The following is a 22,754-nucleotide window of genomic DNA, read 5'->3' on the forward strand; positions in this document are numbered from 1 at the left end:
AAAATCAGTCTAAGAAGCAAGAAACATATACTTGATATGATATAAATATCTTTGAGACTCTGTCCTAAAAATAATATTCATCTTAAAGTGTGTAACACTACAAGATGCTGCAACAATTTAGCGAGCAGCATTCTGAACAATGCTCAATTTCTTATTTTAGTTGGCACAATATAAAGTCCGCCATAGGTTTGACAGAACTATTTAAATGTTTGTTTGGCTGCAGGTATGATACATTTATGGGCCAAGCTTTTGTTTCGTTGTGCCACGGTCCCCTGACTGCGAGCCGAGCCGACATCAAGGCCCCAGTGTCAAGTCATGAACACCTGACTGCCAAGATTGTACAGTCAAGCATTCACGGGCCTGGATGATATTTATGAGGTGCTTGATTCCATGCATGCTTCTTGTGTTCCAGATCATAAAACGTCTGCCAAAAGGTATTTTATTGTTTTGGCATTGTTTTCTGGGAGATTAAGGAAAGAAATAGTGCAATTTTACAGCATTTTTTATAAATATATACAGAGTTAGATTAAACAGAAACTAAAAATTGATAAAAACCTCTCCTTAATAAAATATTTTCTTTACATTTGTGTAAAACTTCTCATTCAATATTGCTATTGGATGTGGAAAAGGAAGTGACATAATTTCCTCCTAAGTGACTGACTCTTATTTTGCAAAAGCGTGAGACAAAATATTGGCCTTGTAATTAAAGACCATTTGTTGGCTTACCCATAAACTATTTTTGATTAATTATCAATGCATTTATTAAGAGGTAGCTGGTTCTATTATGCCTGTTGGCAGATAACAACAATATATATAATTGTGGAGCGCTCTGGGAAAACTGGGCTTTATGCCTGCACGTATATAGTGTCGTCCCATATTTAAAATATACCATTGAGACGAAATTTTAGTGTCGAACATGATAAGCCTGTGGTGCAAGCACAGACTAATCTGAGACATACATGCCATAATTTTTCAGCCAATTCCGGGACATTTAGTTAAATTGTCCGGAACTTTTGCCGATTTTCCGGCACATGTATAAAATGTAGCGATATTTATAGACATATGCATTTTTGGTAGGTTTTTTTGTGTTTTGCATCGTTAATTGCAAAAGTTCGAAAGCCTATACGAAATACATTTGATCTATTAACGTCAAATTAAACATTACTACTTCCGTTACTAGATACAAGCCACGTGTAATCAGTGTAAGCGTTCTAAACATAGATGGTGACGTCACTGCGTTATTGTTATTATGGGCGTTTTGACATGGCGAACGCAATTCAAATTCACTTATTATTTTTAACGTTATGTTTACTGGGAGTTTAGAACAAGACAATAAAAAACCTAGCGAGGATGACGTTTTTATTATGCTTTATTTTTTACTCAACTTCTTTGTCGGTTAAACGTGCGAACATAAACTGCTTTAAATTTTTTACTCAGCGATGTTGGACTTCAGATGTGTGAACAACTATCCTTTGCCCTTACGCAGCGGGAAATAATGACATAGTAGATTAAAGTCAATTAACAACCACATTAAACAATGCCTCCTTTTCAGTTTGACCGCGAACGTGAGACAATCGATATGATAACAGGACCCCTGTTAATTGATCGATTTTGACACGTAGCGTAGTCTGCCTATTCGGGTAGGCATTGTCATGGAGACGCTGCAGATATACACAGATTCGAGGTGCAGTTAAGCCTAAGATAAGGTACATGTATATATGGATTTTGTAAATTCCGGGACATTTGACAGATTTTCGGGACAGCGGGACAAGGTCTTCATTTCCGGGACTGTCCCGGACAATCCGGGACATATGGCATGTATGTCTGAGAAGACACTTCATGCACATGCATTCAACCCAATTATCCCAGAACAAGGTTAATATATGCTTTATTTGCTTAATTATCAACTATGATAGTGCAGCTTTAAAACATGCACTCACCATTTTCAATGACAATCAAGAAGCAGTTTACATACCAAACTACATCAAAAGGCCTTTTTGTAATTTATAGAGGCATTAAGTGCAGTTTAATTAATAGGCATTCATTGAAAAATGGGAAACCAGTGCTTTGACAACATTAATGATCACATCTATAATTTGCGCTATCTTGTGTTCCTTCATTTAAACTGTACCTCAACATGGTAGCTCTAAAGGTGTTCACCACTAATTAAGGCCTTTTCATCAGCAGTTGGGGAGACTTGACTGAGGTTTTGTCAGGATTGCAATACTACCCGACAATAAAGCTTCAAAAAAGCAGAGTATAAATTAACATGCCGCATGCTTTTGATTGATTGAATGCTGGTGCTACAAAACCATTAGTAATTACATTTAGAGCAGGCGATTTTTTTTAATGAAAGTCAATAACTACTTTCACAAAACAGGACTTGTCAGGTGATTTCCACATTTATAAGAGATGAGCAAATATAGCCATAGACCTTATAATTACATGTTTTAATATTTATTGCAATTTTTTTTAATTTAATGTTTCAACAGAAGATTCAAGGTCATCAAACAGACAAAACTAGAGCTTTGTCACAGACGTGACGAATCCCACATGCCGCTATGACACAGAATATTTTGCATGTTGTCTTCACAAAAAACAGCGGACACCATGCTAAATGTTTAAAACGCACTAAGTGACCAAGTGACCTAGTTTTTGACCCGACATGGCCCATGTTCGAACTTGAACTACACATCATCTAGATAAAACTTCTGATCAAGTATGGTGAAGATCAAATGAAAACTACTTGAATATCGAGAGCGGACTCCATGCTCAATGTTTAAAACGCACTAAGTGACCCCGTGACCTAGTTTTTGACCTAGCAATGACCCATGTTCGAACTTGGCCTAGACATCATCTAGATACAACTTCTGACCAAGTTTAGTGCAGCGCGGATGAAAACTACTTGCATTAGGGAGTGGACACCATGCTCAATGTTTAACACGCACTAAGAGACCCTGTGACCTAGTTTTTGACCCTGCATGACCCATATTCGAACTTGACCTAGACATCATCTAGATACAACATCTGACAAAGTTTGGTGAAGATCGGATGAAAACAACTTGAATTAGAGAGCGGAAACTTAATACGGACCGACAGACAGATCGACAGACAAGTTCACTCCTATATACCCTCTAAACTTCGTTTGTAGGGGTATAAAAACATATTGCATTGCTTAGTTTACAGAACTCCAGTTATAGTAGTTTCCATGGGTTTCTAATTGGTGCTTGAGTGGGTGGTTTGTGTATGTTTATAGTGGGGGTCTCTGAGTAGGCATCAAATAAAAGCTAGAATACCCAGCTCTTTTTCCATCATTGCTATGATACTCCAGCACAATTTTATCAGAACCTTAACAGAGAGTCTGCATTGAACTTGACTTACAACAATCTGGCTCCCTACAAATGCACCAACCTGATACTCCAGCAATACCTCAAGCACAAGTACATAAAGTGAGATATACCTCAAGTTATTTATGTGAGTAATTTTTTAACCTTTAATAAATGAGTAATTTGTAAACAAATGTGTCTGCTAAAATAATTTGGACATGTTTGATAGATAATAAAATTGCTTTTTAAATTACTTGTATTTCAGTCTGAAGTTAACAGACTGTTATCTTATCTGGCCGTTAAAGTTTTGAGCAACTCAGGGCCAAGTCTGAGGCCTATGCATGCACGTATGGCTGAATCAGAAGAAATCCTGGCTCTCTGGCAATTAACCACCCACAGCACTCTTAAACAATCCCAGTCCAACATTAATACAGCCCTCTCCCACCCTTTCCCCACCGATCCCCAAAGTTTTCCAACAGACTTGGGGTGATGGCAGACTGTATTCATTAGTACCTCATCCCAATGACACTTCCTTTCCATCATCCCTCACATTGTCCATACCACACTGATAGTTACTGGTACCAGTGAAATTCTCTGAGACAGCTATTTGAAAACATCTTGTAATTAGTTTTAACTAACCAATGGTAAAATGCTTGCCACATAACTTTGGGATACAAATAATATGTTCACTGAAACATTGTACAGTAAAGGTTCTGTTCCAAATTTATTTTTGCACTTAACCCTTTGCATGCTGGGTAATTTGTCTTCTGCTAAAATGTCGTCTGCAGAATTTCTAAAATTAGCATTTTCTTCGATTTTTTTCAAAGAATACTATCAGAATAGCAAACAGTTTGGATCCTGATGAGACGCCACGTTCTGTGGCGTCTCATCTGGATCCAAACTGTTTGCAAAGGCCTTTAAAATTCAGCTCCAGCGCTTTAAGGGTTAAAATGAAAACAAGATGCCAATAAAACAGTCTACTCTAAAAATACTAACAAACGTTGTTTGTATAGCTACCACTTTTCAATTAAAACACTATCATAATTAAGTTCAATGGTTGTATCATTTATATATATAATAAATTACACAATAATATTTTTTTTATTAAATTCAGTTGCAGAAGGATTTAATTTACCATTACAGGCATCATAACGATCATTCTAATTATTAGTATTATCATCCTCATTATTATTTTATTAGTTGTAATACTATCATCATTTATTGTAAATACTGTTACTAGTATTATTACATGTATTATTAGTATTATTATTATTGTTATAAATAACATTTCAGCATTGTAAAAATTTAATACATAAGTCATCATTGACAGTCCAAGACATGCTAATGAACATAGTAAGAATTTCAAGGATTCTTTAACTGAAGTCATCAACCCATGCTATATAAATTAACTTCACAGTTTGTATGTGTCAGTTTAATCACCCAGTGATGCACTCCAAAGTTAATAGTCCAGTTAATGTCCATGGGTAATGTCCATTTAATCTTAACAAATGACCATCAAGCTTTCTACAGCCAGAGATGAATGACTGCCCATTGCCACCCATGGGTCAGGCAGTGTCAAATATCTCACAAATATTATTTTGGGCACGGGTTGGCTTACATTATCATACTTCTTAAGTGAGCTGTGAATATTCTTTGGATAATGAATTAATTTTTATCATACCATTGACACTGACTTCTTTAGCACTTCATCCATTTTTAATTAAATTAGAACTTCTAAAAAGGTATTTTGTTCTGTAACATACACACTTCAGTTTAAAGTATTTCAACATTTATTTCATAAATTTAAGAATATTAATTTTGTTAATTCTTGGAAACTCAGCAATATTTGTGATCGAAAATAAAACCACAGGCTAATCAGGGACAACATTTTCTGCCTAAACAGGAGTTTTTCATTTAGAACAGACCTTCTTAAAAAATCCCTTAAAAGCATAAAATGTTATTCTTGATTAGCCTGTGCATTCTGAATAGACTTATCTGGGACAACACTTTTTATACGCACATGCTATAAGCCCAGTTAATTATATAATCCAGTATTTAAGACTAATGTAGATTACAGTCCAACCCCTCTTAAGCAGCCAGTCAAGGGAAATGGCCAAATTGGCTGCTTAAGCTGGGTGGCCTCTTAAGAGGGGGTTGGGTCATAGGGAGTCTGGAGTTGATGAGTGCATGGCCAACTGTTCAATTTTTGTATAAACAAAATGGTAAATATGTGTACATATACTAAACAATGTATAACAAATTATTTTATTTCTTCCTTTCTAAAATCAGCTTTAAAACAAAATTTTCATTCAAAAAAATAATATTCATCTTTCTAATCATCATCAATATCATCATCAGAATCAATTCAATGAAAAAGAATCATTCTCACGATTCATTGTTTACACAATGCGCGTTGTATGGCCCCAATGCACTTAAGATGGGAACAGTTGTGAATAAGTTATGCGTGAATAACTCCCGTGTCACTATCAATCGATAATTTAATTGGTTTATTGCAGTTTTATGACTTTGTAATACCTACCGCACGAATTAGTCCCGACAGTGATCTCCTCCACGATAAAATCGTGACCAGTTACTTAAGAGACTGAAAATAGCAACCAGGTGTATTCCTCCTGGCAATCGTGCTTTTCATGCATAAATTATAAAAACATTTTTTCGCCGTGTAAAGGGTTTTATCAAAATTAATATATTGAAATCATTGATGGTATGCAGTTTGGTTTTGTTCCTGGTAGAGGTACGACTGATGCAATCTTCATTATACGCCAGCTACAGGAAAAATACAATGCAGCAAACAAGCCACAGTATATTGCCTTCGTCGACCTTGAGAAAGCATTTGATAGAGTTCCAAGAAAGGTCCTCTGGTGGGCTCTGAGGAGTCTAGGGGTTGAGGAATGGGAAGTTCATGTCATACAGGGTATGTACACAGGCGCCAGGTGCCGTGTGCGTGTCAACGGACAATATAGCGAGGAAATTGGAGTCGAAGTAGGGGTGCATCAGGGATCTGTTATTAGTCCCCTGCTTTTCATCCTAGTGCTTGAGGCTCTGTCATGAGAATTTCGATCCGGGTTCCTTGGGAGCTCCTCTATGCTGACGATCTTGCTGTGATCGCGGACTCACTGGAGGAGTGTCTCTCCAGATTGAAAGGTTGGAAGGATGGAATGGAAAGCAAGGGGCTGAGGGTCAATATGAAGAAGAAAAAGCTCTTGATCACCGGCCCTGGACTGAACCTTCTGCGCGATTCGGGAGCATATCCCTGTGCGGTATGTAGGAGTGGAGTGGGAGTGAACTCGATTGAGTGTACCCAGTGCAAACTGTGGGTGCACAAAAAGTGCAGTGGCATCAAGGGAAGAATCGCCAGCAACCTGGACTACGTTTGCCCGAGATGCATGGACCAGGCACGCCCAATTGATGGAAGACATGTTACCCAGGTGGTCATTGATGGCTCACAGCTTGATGTTGAGGCCAGCTTCTGCTACCTGGGTGACACTCTATGTGCTGGGGGAGGCTGCGAACTTGCCATCATCACCCGATGCTGCATTGCCTGGGGAAAGTTTAAGAAGCTCCTACCAATACTGACGTCGAAGCATGTTTCCCTTAAAATCCGTGGCAACGTGTTCGATGCTTGTGTCCGTTCTGCCATGTTACATCGTAATGAAGCGTGGGCACCATCCGCTTCTGATCTACAACGACTTCGTAGAAACGACAGAGTAATGGCCCACTGGATCTGCGGCATCAAACCTGACGACGGAGTCCACACTGACATGCTGTATGGCAAACTAGGGATACCAGAAGTCACTGCATCACTGAGAGCCAGCTAGACGCCTGAGGTGGTTTGGGCATGTCGAGCGTGCCATCTCTTGCATCAGTTCAATCTCGAAGATGGCCATTCCTGGTGCTAGAGGTAGAGAGAGACCAAGAAAATCGTGGTCTGACTGTATTAAGGATGACCTGCACACCTGTGGCATGGGAGACACTGACCCACAGAACAGAGGAGCGTGGAAATCAGGGGTTAGACGCTCTAGCCGCCTGCTGCTTACCCCAACTACTGGGACTAATCCCGCAGCAGATGACAAATAAACTCAGGATCAAGTCAAGTCAATTGTAAATATAAAACAAATATAAATGCTTTGTTTAATTCCTAAATGAGAATACCGTAATAATTTGTAATCCGAAACACACTCCCAATTGTTTTATGTTAACGAGACGTTTACAAATTCTAGCATCAAAAAAGTCCTCATGTATTTCCTTTGTCCCGACAAAAGCGCGCAAAAATTATGCACCAATGTACAATGTCACGTGAAAAGCGTGCATGTATTGATTTTTGGATAAAACTTTGTAGCACAGAGAACATGTAGATCAGTTTTCGGCTAAAAGTTTCGTTGTTCTTTTTAACTTTTAATTGGCCGATAATTGTCATAATGTGTGCTTGAAATAGTATGAAGCAACAACTACAAATAATAAATTATAAATTAATAATCTCTATTCCAGTAATAATAGGTGATATTCGCACATGCGGAAACAAAAAGATCAAACGGTCGCATATTGTTTTTAGCCCGATAACCCGATAATCCGCTGCTAATTAATTGCAATTTGCAAACTGTCTGTCAATATGTTTATCACACATCATGCTTCAGTACTACAGAGCCTAAACCGCAGACTGGAAGTAAGTATCGATTTTATCGCCGTTGCGTCGGTGTAATTTTGCCAATGTACATGACTGACTTACTGGCGCGAGGCCACTCATATGGGGGAAATTAAACATTTGGGATGCAAAATTGCTGGCCGCTGGCCGTCGAAACGGGGTTACCGCTTAAGAGGGGTGCATTATATAGTGTTTATCGACGGTCGCCGCACAGACCGGCCGCCTACACGGGGCGACCGGCGATGAGGGTTGACCGGAAGTAAGGGTTGGACTGTACTGGTAAATGGCAAGGAATATTTGGAAGCAGCCTCTGTATTATGACTTTCTGATTAAGGATAAAATAACTGACAAATAACAGGAAATCAAACGTGAGCAATGGCATCTCCCAATTTCTTCCACAATGCTGATTCTAGACAATAAGTCAATAAAAGTAAATTTGTTCTGGTATAGACAGAAATCTCTATACAAATTAGATAAAGATTGTCAGGCAAGATAACCTCTGCTTTTGAATAATGGCATCATTCTAAGACCCTATGGGGATTCGCCAGCACTTCCAGAAATGGAATATTTTCTTGAATAATCCAAGCATTCTGCATCATGTTTTTGATCTTCCGTCTGTTACAAATACCGATGGGTCACGTTGACAATAAGAATGTAAGATTGAATGTGTTAATCTTTTATTAAATCAATATGAAAAAAACATGTTCATTTTAATTGTTTGTTGACAAATTGGGTCAAACAACTGATCAATTAGTTTATACCTGAAAACCTCTGTGCATCATGTTCATTCACCCACCCTCATGAAAGTCTTAGACTTACACAATTTAAATGTTATTTCATTGTACCTATAAATGTATTAAATATATTCCAAGAAGTAATTAATTTGCAACAATTTATAAACCGTTTATTAGTTCTCTATGAATTTAAAACAAGAGCCTCAAGTATACAATAAACAAGAGGGCCAAGATGGCCCTAGTTCGCTCACCTGAGAGGAGTCAGTTCATTCAATCTTTACCAAACATCAAACTTGACCTAGATATTGTCCAGACAAACATCCTGGTCAAGTTTCATCATTATTGAACCAAAACTCTGGCATATGGAGTGATTTTGTTTTTGTAAGATTTGATCTGGTGGCCTATATTTTGAGTTGACCCCCCTTACCAAACATCAAACTTTGCTTACAAAAATAAATATTATGACCAAGATTCATAAAATCTGAAACAAAATTGTGACCTCTAGAGTGTTTACAAGGATTTTGTATAATATAATGAAAATTTGGACAATCTAAGGGCAATAATTATGGCATTAATTATGTGATATGTATAAAAACCAATCTTTTCACCAAGTTTCATGATGATTGGGCAAAAAATGTAACTAGAGTGTTTACAAGGTTTCTCCATAGCCAAATAAGGAAAACTCCCCCCCCCCCTGGCAGCTATGTTATTGAACTAACTGGAACCATTTTCGAACTCAACTCTCATGTCAAGCAAACAAATTTTCTGACCAAATTTCATGAAAATTGGGCCAAAAATGTGACTTCTAGAGTGTTCACATGTTTTCACTATATACATATAGAGAAAAATGCCCCGCCCACTGGCGGCCATGTTTTTTCACCGATCTGGACCATTTTCAAACTCATCCGAGATATCAATAAAACCAATGTTTTGACCAACTTTCATGATGATTGGGCAAATATTGTGACTTCTAGAGTGTTTACAAGGTTTCTATATAGCCAAATAAGGAAAACTGCCCCCTCCCCCGGCAGCCATGTTATTAAACTTACCAGAACCATTTTCGAACTCTATACTCATATCAAGGAAACAAATGTTCTGACCAAATTTCATGAAAATTGGGCCAAAAATGTGACTTCTAGAGTGTTCACATGTTTTCACTATATACATATAGAGAAAAATGCCCCGCCCACTGGCGGCCATGTTTTTTCACCGATCTCGACCATTTTCGAACTCGTCCGAGATATCAATAAAACCATTGTTTTGACCAACTTTCATGATGATTGGGCAAAAATTGTGATTTCTAGAGTGTTTACAAGGTTTCTCTATAGCCAAATAAGGAAAACTGCCCCGCCCACTGACGGCCATGTTTTTCAACGGACCGTAACCACTTTTGAACTCAACCAACATATTATTAAGACAAACATTTTGACAAAGTTACATGAAGATTGGGCATGAAATGTGACTTCTACAGTGTTTACAATTTTTTTATTTTTTTTGACCTAGTGACCTAGTTTTTGTCCCGGCAAGACCCAGTTTTTAACTCAACCGAGCTTTCATTGGGACAAAGCTTCTGACCAAGTTTCATGAAGATCGGACAATCATTGTGGCCTCTAGAGTGTTTACGAACAAATGTGGACGGACGGACAGACGACAGACAAAGACCGGTCACAAAAGCTCACCTGAGCAATCAGGTGAGCTAAAAAGATGCAATAATTATAATGCACACATGTCATATGGATAACAAAGTTATAAGGTGTTCAAAACATCTACATGATAAATTCCATTTTTGATTGATTTAATAAGAAAATTCTATCAACTTGACCATTACATCGTTTCATGATCCTAGGCGTAAGCTTTCTTGAGTTATCATCCAAAAACCATTTTACTGTGTCAAGTAACCCTGACCTTGACCTTGTGACCTGAAAGTCAATACGGGTCATCTGCAAGTCTTGATCAATGTACCTATGAAGTTTCATGATCCTAGGCATAGGCCTTCTTGAGTTATCATCTGGAAACCATTTTTCTAAGTTGAAACGTGACCTTGACCTTTGACCTAGTGACCTGAGAATCAATAGGGGTCATCTGTGAGTCATGATCAATGTACCTATGAAGTTTCATCATCCTAGGCATAAGCATTCTTGAGTTAAACAATTTTACTATTTTGGGTCATCTCAATGTACCTATGAAGTCTCATGATCCTAGGCGTAAGCATTCTTGAGTTATCATCCAGAAACCATTTTTCTTAGTTGAGTAACCGTGACCTTGACCTTTGACCTAGTGACCTGAAAATCAATAGGGGTCATCTGCAAGTCATGATCAATGTACCTATGAAGTTTCATGATCCTAAGCATAAGCGTTCTTGAGATATCATCCGGAAACCATTATACTATTTCGGGTCACCTTGACCTTTGACCTAGTGACCTGAAAATCAATAGGGGTCATCTGCAAGTCATGATCAATGTACCTATGAACTTTCATGATCTTAGGCATAAGCGTTCTTGAGCTTTCATCCGGAAACCATATTACTGTTTTGGGTCACCGTGACCTTGACCTTTGATCTAGTGACCTGAAAATCAATAGGGGTCATCTGTGAGTCACATTCAATGTACCTATTAAGTTTTATGATCCTAGGCATAAGCGTTCTTGAGTTATCATCCAGAAACCATTTTACTATTTCGGGTCACCGTGACCTTGACCTTTGACCTAGTGACCTCAAAAGCAATAGGGGTCATCTGCGATTCATGATCAATGTACCTATGAAGTTTCATGATCCTAGGCGTAAGCATTCTTGAGTTATCATCCGGAAACCATTTTACTACTTCAGGTCACTGTGACCTTGACCTTAGACCTAGTGACCTCATAATCGATAGGGGTCATCTGCGAGTCATGATCAACGTACCTATGAAGTTTCATGATCCTTGGCCTAAGCGTTCTTGACTTATCATTCGGAAACCATCTGGTTGACAGACATACAGACCGACATGAGAAAACAATATACCCCCTCTTCTTCGAAGGGGGACATAAAAATGTGACTTCCATAGTGTTCAATCACAAGGTTTGACCGAAACCATTTTTGAACTCAACTCTCGTATCAAAGAAACAAATGTTCTGACCAAATTTCATGAAAATTGGGCCAAAAATGTGACTTCTAGAGTGTTAACATGTTTTCACTATATACATATAGAGAAAAATGCCCCGCCCACTGACGGCATGTTTTTTCACCGATCCGAACCATTGTCAAACTCGTCCAAGATATTAATAAAATCAATGTTTTGACCAACTTTCATGATGATTGGGCAAAAATTGTGACTTCTAGAGTGTTTACAAGGTTTCTCTATAGCCAAATAGGGAAAACTGCCACTATATACAGATAGAGAGAATGCCCCGCCCACTGGCGGCCAGGTTTTTTCACCGATCTTGACCATTTTCGAACTTATCAGAGATATCAATAAAACCAATGTTTTGACCAACTTTCATGATGATTGGACAAAAATTGTGACTTCTAGAGTGTTTACAAGGTTTCTCTGTAGCCAAATAGGGAAAACTGCCACTATATACATATAGAGAAAAATGCCCCGCCCACTGGCGGCCATGTTTTTTCACCGATCTGCACCATTTTCGAACTCATCCGAGATATCAATTAGGCCACGACTTTTTTTTTTATTGGTTTACAAAAATTTTTTGGAAAATGGTCCATCCGGCGGTCGAAAAAAAAAAAAAAAAAAAAAATCCATTCAATGAATAGAAAAAAAAAATAAAACTAATAACACCAGGCCGCGAGTTCACAAAACAATTTTGCAAATAAAAATCGATTTTAACTGACAGATTTTCATTTTTGCCAATCAATTTCAATGGAAATCCATTTTCAATGACGAGCAAAATCGATTTTCAATTGGAAAAAAATGCTTTGTTAACACGAGGCCTGAACAAAGACAACATAACTTTTATAACCTTTATAAACATAGAGACAACAAATCTGCTGAGCATTGGTAGGTAACATCTATTGTCGTTTTCTCTCCATCGAGTTGCCGTGCTGCCTTTACTTCCCGTATGGAAAAACTTTCATCGTGTATTTTGGAAAATAAAGTGTGGCCAATTGTTTCATCTAGTTCGCCTCTTACTAAATGTTTATATGAAGAAACGCTATGACCAAAAAAATTTACTTCGAAAAAAGCCATATTTCGAGGTGTGTACCTATATAGCGGCCATTTGCAATATCCGACAGGTTTAAGTTAATACATGCGTTTTGAAAAGCGAGCACGATGTCCAATATATGTGAACCAGTCGTCGATTGTACTTACCTGATTTTATTCGCAACCGCACTCAAACCGGATCGTTTTTTTTCTAGTTTCGCTACTTTTTCAGTGCGGTCGGGAATTAATTAAAAAAAAAAAAGACGATTTTCCGATTTTATTTTTTTTCGCATTTTCCAAAAATTAGGGTCGGCGGTTTTGTAAACCAACAAATATAAAAGTCGTGGCCTTAAATCAATGTTTTGACAAACTTTCATGATGATTGGGCAAAAATTGTGACTTCTACAGTGTTTACAAGGTTTCTCTATAGCCAAATTAAGAAAACTGCCCCGCCCACTGGCGGCCATGTTTTTCAACAGACCGGAACCACTTTTAAACTCAATCAAGATATCATTAAGACAAACATTTTGACAAAGTTACATGAAGATTGGGCATAAAATGTGACTTCTACAGTGTTTACAAGGTTTTTCTTTTTTTTGACCTAGTGACCTAGTTTTTGACCAGGCACAACCCAGTTTCAAACTTGGCCGAGATTTTATTTGGGCAAAGCTTCTGACCAAGTTTCATGAAGATGGGACAACAAATGTGGCCTCTAGAGTGTTGACAAGCAAATGTTAACGGACGGACGGACGACGGACAAAGACCGGTCAGAAAAGCTCAGCTAAAAATTAATGATAAATGCATAAATAAATAAAAAAAATATAGAGGATATTTGTTCATGTCAGTGTAAGATCGATTGTTATTTCACAATTGATCATAGAAATAATATTTTCACGAGTGGCGCAGCCACAAGTGAAAATAATATTTTTCTATGATCATGAGTGAAATAACAAACTATCTTACACTGACATGAACAAATTTTCTGTTTCTTTTATGCCCCTTTTTCAAGAAAATAATTAACAGCTGTTTTCCTTTCGCTGAAAAGTTACCCTTTCTCAGAGTTTCTCCCGTGGCGTGCCTCAATACATTTCAAAGCACACAATGTCGTCATTAGTATGACGAAATGACGTCATTATACCAGCGGAATTTCCAGTTAAAACTCTTTTACAATGTAAATAATTGGTGAATTTAAGCATAAAATAAAAAGAAAATGTGTTGGATTTGGTGGTATGTCGATTTTAATTCACTCGTGATCATAGAAAATATATATATAATTGTTTATGATAAGCTAAAAATAGAAAAGGAGTTCCGAAAATGTGTTCTTTTCATCGGTGAAAATAACAATTTGTTATTTTCAATGCTGTTATTTCACTGCAGAAATGTCATATTTTATCATTAGGTATAAAAGAAAGTCAGATATCCTAGTAAAATCAAAAGTTATGTAGCTTTCAATAGCAAACACAAAATAAAATAATAACTTTCTTAATTATTTGTTTTTATTACCCTTCATTGTATAGTGTAGGAAAGCTCAGAACACATGGGGTAAACAGTCAAATGACTGCACAACCTTTTATGTATGATCTGCGCTCTGAGAAAATGTGGATTTATTCATTTGCCTAAATTGTCCTTCAAAGTCTTTTAGGCCAAGGTTGTCATTCCAGCTTAGTCTTTACTCATATTCATTCAGCTCATATGTCCTTCTCACCAAAATTTGGTCCTTAGTATGGCCATGACTGACCTTTTTCTAGTACTTTGACTGAAGTCATATGTTTATTGACTGACGTTTGCATATAAAGTCCTATGTCAATTGGCTGACCTTTGTCTATAATGTCTTATGTACATCAACTGACCTTTGCCTATAAAGTCCTATGTCAATTGACTGACTTAGTCTATATAGTCTTATGTTTATTAACTGACCTTTGTCTATAAAGTCCTATGTCTATTGACTCACCTTTGTCTATGCCCTTGAATGCATATGTCTATTGACTGACATTTGCTTATAAAGTCATATGCCTATCAACTGACCTTTGTCAATAAAGTCTTTAGTATATCAACTGACCTTTTTCTATTGACTGTCCTTGTTTATGATGTCCTATGTTTATTGACTGACCTTTGTCTAAAAAATCCTACTTCTATTCACCTTTGTCTACGCCTTTGAAGGTCTTATTATGTCTCTTGACTGACATTTGCCTATAAAGTCATAAATTGTCTATTGACTGACCTTAGTTTATAAAGTCCTATATCTATTGACTGACTATTGTCAATAATACCTTATTTCAATTGACTGGCCTTTGCCTATGACCTTGAAGGCCTGAGTCTGTTGACTGATCTTTGTCTTTGACCTTGAAGGCATATGTCTGTTGACTAACTTTTGCCTTTGACCTTGAAGTCTGTTGTCTATTGACTGACCTTTTTATAAAGTGATATGTCTATTGACTGACCTTCATCCTTGAAAGTCTGTCTATGGACTGACCATTGTCTATGACCTTAAAGATTGTTGTCTATTGACTGACCTTTTTTCTATAAAATCCTATGTCCATTGACTGGTTTTTGTCTATAAAGTTGTATGTCTATTGAGTGACCATTGTCTATCAAGTCCTTTTTCTATTGACTGACCTTGGTCTATGGCCTTGATAGCCTATGTCTATTGACTGACCTTTGTCTACAAAATTGAAGGCCTAGGTCAATTTAGTGACGTTTGTCTATGACCTTGAAGGCCTATGTCTATAGAGGACCTTTGTATCTACATTACTCTGTTATACTTTTTGTATTATAACTTATATTATTTTTCCATTTCTAAACGGTATACAATTACCTATCACTGTACTATATTGTTTGTAATTTTGACATGTCTTTAAATAGTTGTTATACGTTTGGTTGTTTACATCATTACAGCAGCACTTCTAACTGACAAATGAGAGACATAGTATAAGCCTCGAGCTTCCTTCTCAATTCTGTCCAATTGTATTTTACAGCCTTTGTGTTAAGCAATACTGCAATTCTACCTGCCTAGCATATTGTTCGAATATAATAGGTATGTTTGTATTGCATTGCTTATATGTACTTTCAATTAACTAAATAAATAGTGTTGAAACCAATTGAAGACCTTTGTCAATTGACTGACCTTTGTTTGCCACCTTGAAAGCCTTTGTCTATTGACTGACCTTCATCTATGAAGTCCAATGTCTCGTGACTGACTTTTGTCTATAAAGTCCTATTTCAATTGACAGACTTTTGTCAATGACCTTAAAGGCCAAAGTCATTTGACTGACCTTTGTATATGACCTTGAAGGACAAGGTATATTGACTAACCATTGTTTACATCATTGAAAGGTTATGTCTATTTACTGCCTTTTGTCTATGACCTTGAAGGCCTAAGTCAATTGACTGACCTTTGTTTATAGTCCTATTTGTATTGACTGACCTTTGTCTATGACCTTGAAGAAGAAGCTGTCACTGGTAGCATTGTCCCCTTTGAACAAGACATACTGTATCCGCCCTTCATCAATGTCGTCTGAAACAAAAACATATAAATTATATTATAATAAATGAAATGAAAAACAATTAGATTATGAGTCTACATTTAAACTGAATCTGCAATACAAGAGACCCAAGGTTTCAAAGTTGCACTAGTTTAAATGATGCCATACTGTGCAAATTAGGACCCATCTATCATCAAAGAGCTTAATATTTGAAGCATAAAAACTGAGCATGTCTATGATTTCTTTATTTCAGTCATTTTAGACTTAGGTGTCTTATATATTCCCTTAATTTCAGGAAAATCATTGTCTTGTCCATACATAACCAGGTAACACTTAAAGTCTGGAGGCAAACTGAAACATTTAGTCTTCCGTAGAGTCCTCACCTGTCCATTACAGCTTCCCCTAAATTTGTTTAATTTGGTACATTTTCAGTTTTAACATTAAAATAAACTTATCAGGTGATGGATCTTGAATATAATCTCTAAATATCAGATGTGTGCACTAAAAGCAGTTTGCTTTTGAAAACAAGCAACTTTTCAGGAAATTTAAATGACATCTCAAACTATAAAAATGCCACACAAAAACTGTTTCTAAACATTAATGACTGAGAAATAATAATTAGTGATGTTATCAATAAAATGATCACAATTTTATCGTTTTTTCCAATAAACATGTCCAATTCAGCAGGTGCTTGCATAATTAATTATTTCTGAACAGCATGCCAAAAAAAGTGCTTTTGGAGAGCAGTGTATAAAATGGTAATAAAAATAATACCCTTCTGTCAATAAACACATGAAATAATTTCAAATGCTTAATAACATATGGCATGTATAGAATTCATAAACAAGGGCTCAGACAACACTCATCAGCATCTGCAAGCTGAGGTATATTTTGCAACATGTAATTATGTTATAGCATTATAACATCATACAATTATGCTCTCTAATCTTTTAAGCTTTTAAAGGCATAACAAAGGTGTGCAAGAAATCATTTTGCTTCAAGCCGTCTGTACACAAATCTCTATTATTGCTCAATTTCGAATAAATAGCCGATATTGTTCTTTTTTTTCTTGTTCCATTGATGCTGAATTTAAACAGTTACAAGTCTTGAATATTAATGATAGTGTTTACATACTTCTGATCTGAACTTATGCTTATTTCATGGCAAACAGTAGATAGTGTTTTGTTAAAGTATGTGAACTTTTCACCTTGCGTAAATTTAAACATATTTGTAAACCTTTATAAATATTACCAAAGACTTACATTATAATTATGAATTTCAATGACAACAAAATACCAGAGTGGTATATGATTGAGTTTATGATATTATCTCCTAATCATAATTTCAAATTTCAGTCATTGTTAACCTGCAAGCATTTACATTAACATCACTACATATAACTTGTTTTTGTTGTTAATTTATTTAATAAACAAAAAATATAGATTTATACACACTTATAATCACAACAGTCCCCTGCAAACAATTGGGTTCATGAGTTACTGATCTGTTCATGAACCATTTTCCAATGTCATGAACAGTATTACTGTATGTGAACTCCAAAAATAGTTCATTACCTTCTTGTAACAATGCATGTACAGTGTTCAATAATAAGAACATTCAGGAATTATAGTTTATGAACTTAAAAATGTGAGTTCATGAACCATAGTTGCTGAAAGTTTGCAGGGATATTAATATTATTCATATTCATTTATAATGGCCAAATTATTATTTATTCACATATCATAACAGTACCACTTAAGCTTTTTTGACCAAACATTAAACAAACATTATAAATGTTTTGTTTTTCTGTTGGTCTTAAATTTCTTTAAAGTGTGGGAACATGAAACTGTTAAATTCCTTCCATAAGTGACATAATCACATGGCAGCCCAGTGTCCCAAGATTCCATTCTCTAGAACAACCTAAATATCAGCCATATCTGAAATCCATATCAGAATACAAAGGTAAACCAGTAAGAAAATCTTAAACAGAGCTGTAAGTTTCCTATAAAAAGATAACCCTCATGATGCAGGTTTTTTGTCTGTTCCCATAAAATCAAGTAATTTAGATATAAAGGTGCAGGTTTTATATTGATAATAACCCTGATATGCTTGTACCCCAGTTTTATAACCAATTCCAACAGGGGTGGTATTTTGACAGGATGGTATAAACCTGCACACTCTCCCACACAACATTTATCTTGTCTGATATATATGGCAGGCATTGTATGTGATAATACAGCTCTTTCTCACATATAATCTTCCCTCCAGGGTTCTGCATGTGTCTTATGTTACATCATTTTTATGCAACTCCTGCCAAGTTATTTTTCCAGAAAATTGTGGGTACAACTAAGAAGACTATCCCACTGGTACATAATTTGGAAATGATGACTTTTTATTTATTTGTTTGTTTATTTATTTGGAAGTGTGAACTATATATTAAAATATTTATATATTTTTATGTGTTTAATTCCTTCATGTAATAAAACATGAATACACATGTATTAATTAATTAATCATTAAAATTATTCACTCATAATTTTCTTAGCAAAAATATACTTAGCAAAACACAATGATGGCAAAAACTGTTACAATTTACAATGGATAGAAAAAGTTACTGATTAATGCCAATACAATTGAAACAAAATGTTAAAATAGTAGTTATTTGCTGCATTCAAGTAGTATTATGTACAAAGAAAGAAGACGTGACGCTAATAGTGCATGGAAGCCCATAGCTTCACTTATATCTCAAAACTCCACATAAATAAAAAAACAAGAAACCGTCGGAGACGGGTGATGCTCCCCTAAGTTTTTTTTTTCACAATATTGCACTTTATATTCAAATAAAAGGAAACGTCTTGAGGGGCATAATTTTGGACAAAATAATACGATGGATGGTTTAGCAACTTAAAAATTTCAAAGGGCCATAACTCTCTAAATAAATCCTCTAACCAGAACCCACAAATAACATGCACATCTCCTCAAGGTAGTTAAGCTTCTCATAAAGCTTCATTGAATTCCAGTCAGTAGTTGGGGAGAAATAGCTCGGACTAGAATTGCAATATATGTACAATGGAAAATTTCAAAGGGCCATAACTCTGTGAAAAATCATCCAACGAGAACCGGCTGATAATATGCACATGTCCTCTTGGTAGTGAAGCTTTCCATAAAGTTTCATTGAATTCCGGTCATAAGTTGCTGAGAAATAGCCCGGACAAGAATTGCACTATATGTACAGTTAATGGAAAATTTCAAAGGGCCATAACTCTGTGAAAAATCATCCGACCAGAACCGGCTGATAATATGCACATCTCCTCTTGGTAGAAAAGCTTCCCATAAAGTTTAATTGAATTCCGGTCATTAATTGCTGAGAAATAGCCCGGACAAAAATTGTGCACGGACGGACGGACAGATGAAGCGGCGACTATATGCTCCCCCAAAAAATTTGGGGGGGAGCATAACAAGCGTTTTTGTTTCTAAATTTGAATTAAGACCTCTTAGTGTAACCTTGATCTTTTTTCGGCGTAAGCTGCATAAGCCAGCTTTTCACCCTGACTTGACCTTTGTAAGTGTCCAATAAAATTCAAATAAAATTTCCCGCGGCTAGGTACGAATGAATACACTTCATTTATTCCATTGGCTGATTTGAGTATACCACCAGAACATTGGAAACATATCCGCGTCTTTGTACCACTGTTTTACTGTATGAAACAATTTTATCTCTAATGAAAAGGCTTAATAGATAGAACAGTTTTACACTCAATTCTCGACATCAATACAGTTTGTGCGTACACCTTTTATTTTCAGAGTATTACCAGCGCAAAAGCGTTTATACTTAAAAGGCTATGTTCTCATATTTAGTACTTACTTCCATATTCCTGTCAACATGTTAACATGTAAAAGTATAAAGAGCAGTGAAAGCGAGGCCTCACTTTAAAGAATTGCATTTCAACCCGCGAGGTTTCGGGTCAAGTCGCGGACATTCAGAGTTTATATACAGGTCATCACCGGAGTTCGCGGTCAGTATAATAATCGTTATATAATAAAGACGCTATCCGTGAACTAGGTTACCTGGAATTTTCTTTAGACCAGAAATATGTTAAAAGAAGATATTCAGCAATATAATTATGGTATGTCAATAATAGATTCTTAATGTGTTTTCAACAATACAATGATAAATATTATTTTTAATAAATTTAACAATAATTATTCCACCATATTGCCTAATGTACTAAAGTGATATTATGAGCATGTAACAGTTTATAGGTGTCTATCGCAACCGTTGATTATTTTTGATGTTTCTACTTCATATACACTTATAGTAATTAATGCAGCATCAACATACTAAAACAATATACCAGAAAGAGAAAAATAATGCATTTGAATATTAACCGTACTTTCGTTTGACAACTGATCATGCGTTTACGAGTTGAACCTAAATTTAGTTTTAGTGCAGATTTGTTCATACGACACAAAGACACAATATTGTTTTACGGATCATTTCGGCTTACAGGACTGGGTGGGTCACGTAAGAATATCGAATATAAAATATATTTTTATAAACAACTGGTAGCAAGGTGAGTTGCTGATAATTGATCAGTAACCACATTTTAACTAACTATTTTGACCAGTTAATTCTTTTCAGCTCAATTCAACAGTGCAAAATGCCCATAATATCACTTTAAGCATGAGCACGATGATTCTCGATACTGTTAATAATCGAATCAAATAGCAATGCCCGACAGACCACTAAAACAGGTTTGTTCTCGTGTGGCCGGTTGACTCATATGTTTAAATTTCACATCCATTCTTCTTTTGGTTTTCTGTTTTGTATCTATAGGTTTATGACCAGCAATATGTTATAATGTAAAATAAGCCGCGTAAACTCCCCGTAACATCCCGTACTGCGTGTGATGCAGCTAAGAACTGCACAGAAAAAGACATTCGCTATCCTTGATCTCATTCATTAAACTATTTAGGCCGTATATCTTTTTTAAAGATATTTCTTGTTACCTTTAAGGTAATGAACATGCCATCTTCTGATGTTGGTCATTGGTAAGAAATCACACCAATGAATGACAAGCTGTTTTATGGCCTTACATGACCTTTGACTTTAAATTGTTATCTTGACCTTTTAGACAGGTGTTACACTGACTCCCAGTCTAATGATGGTAACATTTGTGATAAAAAAGGAATAAATGTAGTAACGTTTGTGATAGAAAAGGAATAAATGTATGGCAAAGTTATGGCTGTAACAGGAACTTTCAAGTAGTTTTTGTTGCCAAATTTGACATTTAACCCATTTATGCCTAGCGTCTAGAAAAAAGGCCTTGGCAAACAGCATAGACCCAGATGAGATGCCACATGATGCGGCATCTCATCAGGGTCTACGCTGTTTGCTTAAAGGAATTTCTGTAAGAAATATTCTAAATATAGAAACAAGAGGCCCATAAGGGCCTGAATTGCTCTACTGGTATAAACACTGTGCAAGTTTGGAAAGAATAAGATGGAAACTGTGTACTTAATCGCGCAAACAAGGAGAATTTTCTCAAATTCAAGGGAAGATAATTGTGTACTTATTTCTCCAATACTTCTTGAGTTATCATCCGGAAACCATCTGGTGGACGGACACACAGACATAAAAAGTTATCAAACTTTAACCAAGGTTAAAGTTTTTCATATGGAAACCATTTTACTATTTCGAGTCACTGTGACCTTGACCTTTTACCTAGTGACCTGAAAATCAATAGGGGTCATCTGCCAGTCATTATCAATGTACCTATGAAGTTTCATGATCCTAGGCGTAAGCATTCTTGATTTATCATCCAGAAACCATTTTAATGTTTCGAGTCACTGTAACCTTTACCTTTGACCTAGTGACCTGAAAATCAATAGGGGTCATCTACCAGTCATGATCAATGTACCTATGAAATTTCATGATCCTAGGCGTAAGCATTCTTGAGTTATCATCTGGAAACCGTTATACTGTTTCGAGTCACTGTGACCTTGACCTTTGACCTAGTGACCTGAAAATCAACAGGGGTCATCTGCCAGTCATGAATAATGTACCTATGAATTTTCATGATCCTAGGCCAAAGCGTTCTTGAGTTATCATCCGGAAACCATCTGGTGGACGGACAGACCGACGGTCCGACATGTTCAAAACAATATACCCCCTCTTCTTCGAATTGGGGCATAAAAAGGGTTTGAGTCCTCATTGATACAAAGACACTTTGCTAGTTTGCCAAGAATTGGATGAAAATTATGGACTTAATCACTTAAAAAAAATGAATTTTCATTCTTTTCTTAAATTCAAGGGGAGATAATTCTGGACTGATAACTCAGATATTGCTCATTTTCAATAGGGTTTGACTCATCATTCAGATAAAGACACTGTGCAAGTTGGGAAATAATTGGAAGAA

At 36.2% G+C, this 22,754-nt stretch overlaps 1 protein-coding gene across 1 annotated transcript in view; it reads right to left on the minus strand.

Moving 5' to 3' along the window:
- Positions 1-22,754, minus strand: part of LOC127877132 (FRAS1-related extracellular matrix protein 2-like) — a 151,825-nt gene that overhangs the window by 90,594 nt on the left and 38,477 nt on the right. The window contains exon 2 of the mRNA XM_052422776.1: positions 16,278-16,367. Coding sequence (XP_052278736.1) covers positions 16,278-16,367 — 90 coding nt within the window. The remainder of the gene's footprint in view (positions 1-16,277; positions 16,368-22,754) is intronic.

Source organism: Dreissena polymorpha, chromosome 4 (assembly GCF_020536995.1).
Source record: "Dreissena polymorpha isolate Duluth1 chromosome 4, UMN_Dpol_1.0, whole genome shotgun sequence".
NCBI classification, from domain to species: domain Eukaryota; kingdom Metazoa; phylum Mollusca; class Bivalvia; order Myida; family Dreissenidae; genus Dreissena; species Dreissena polymorpha.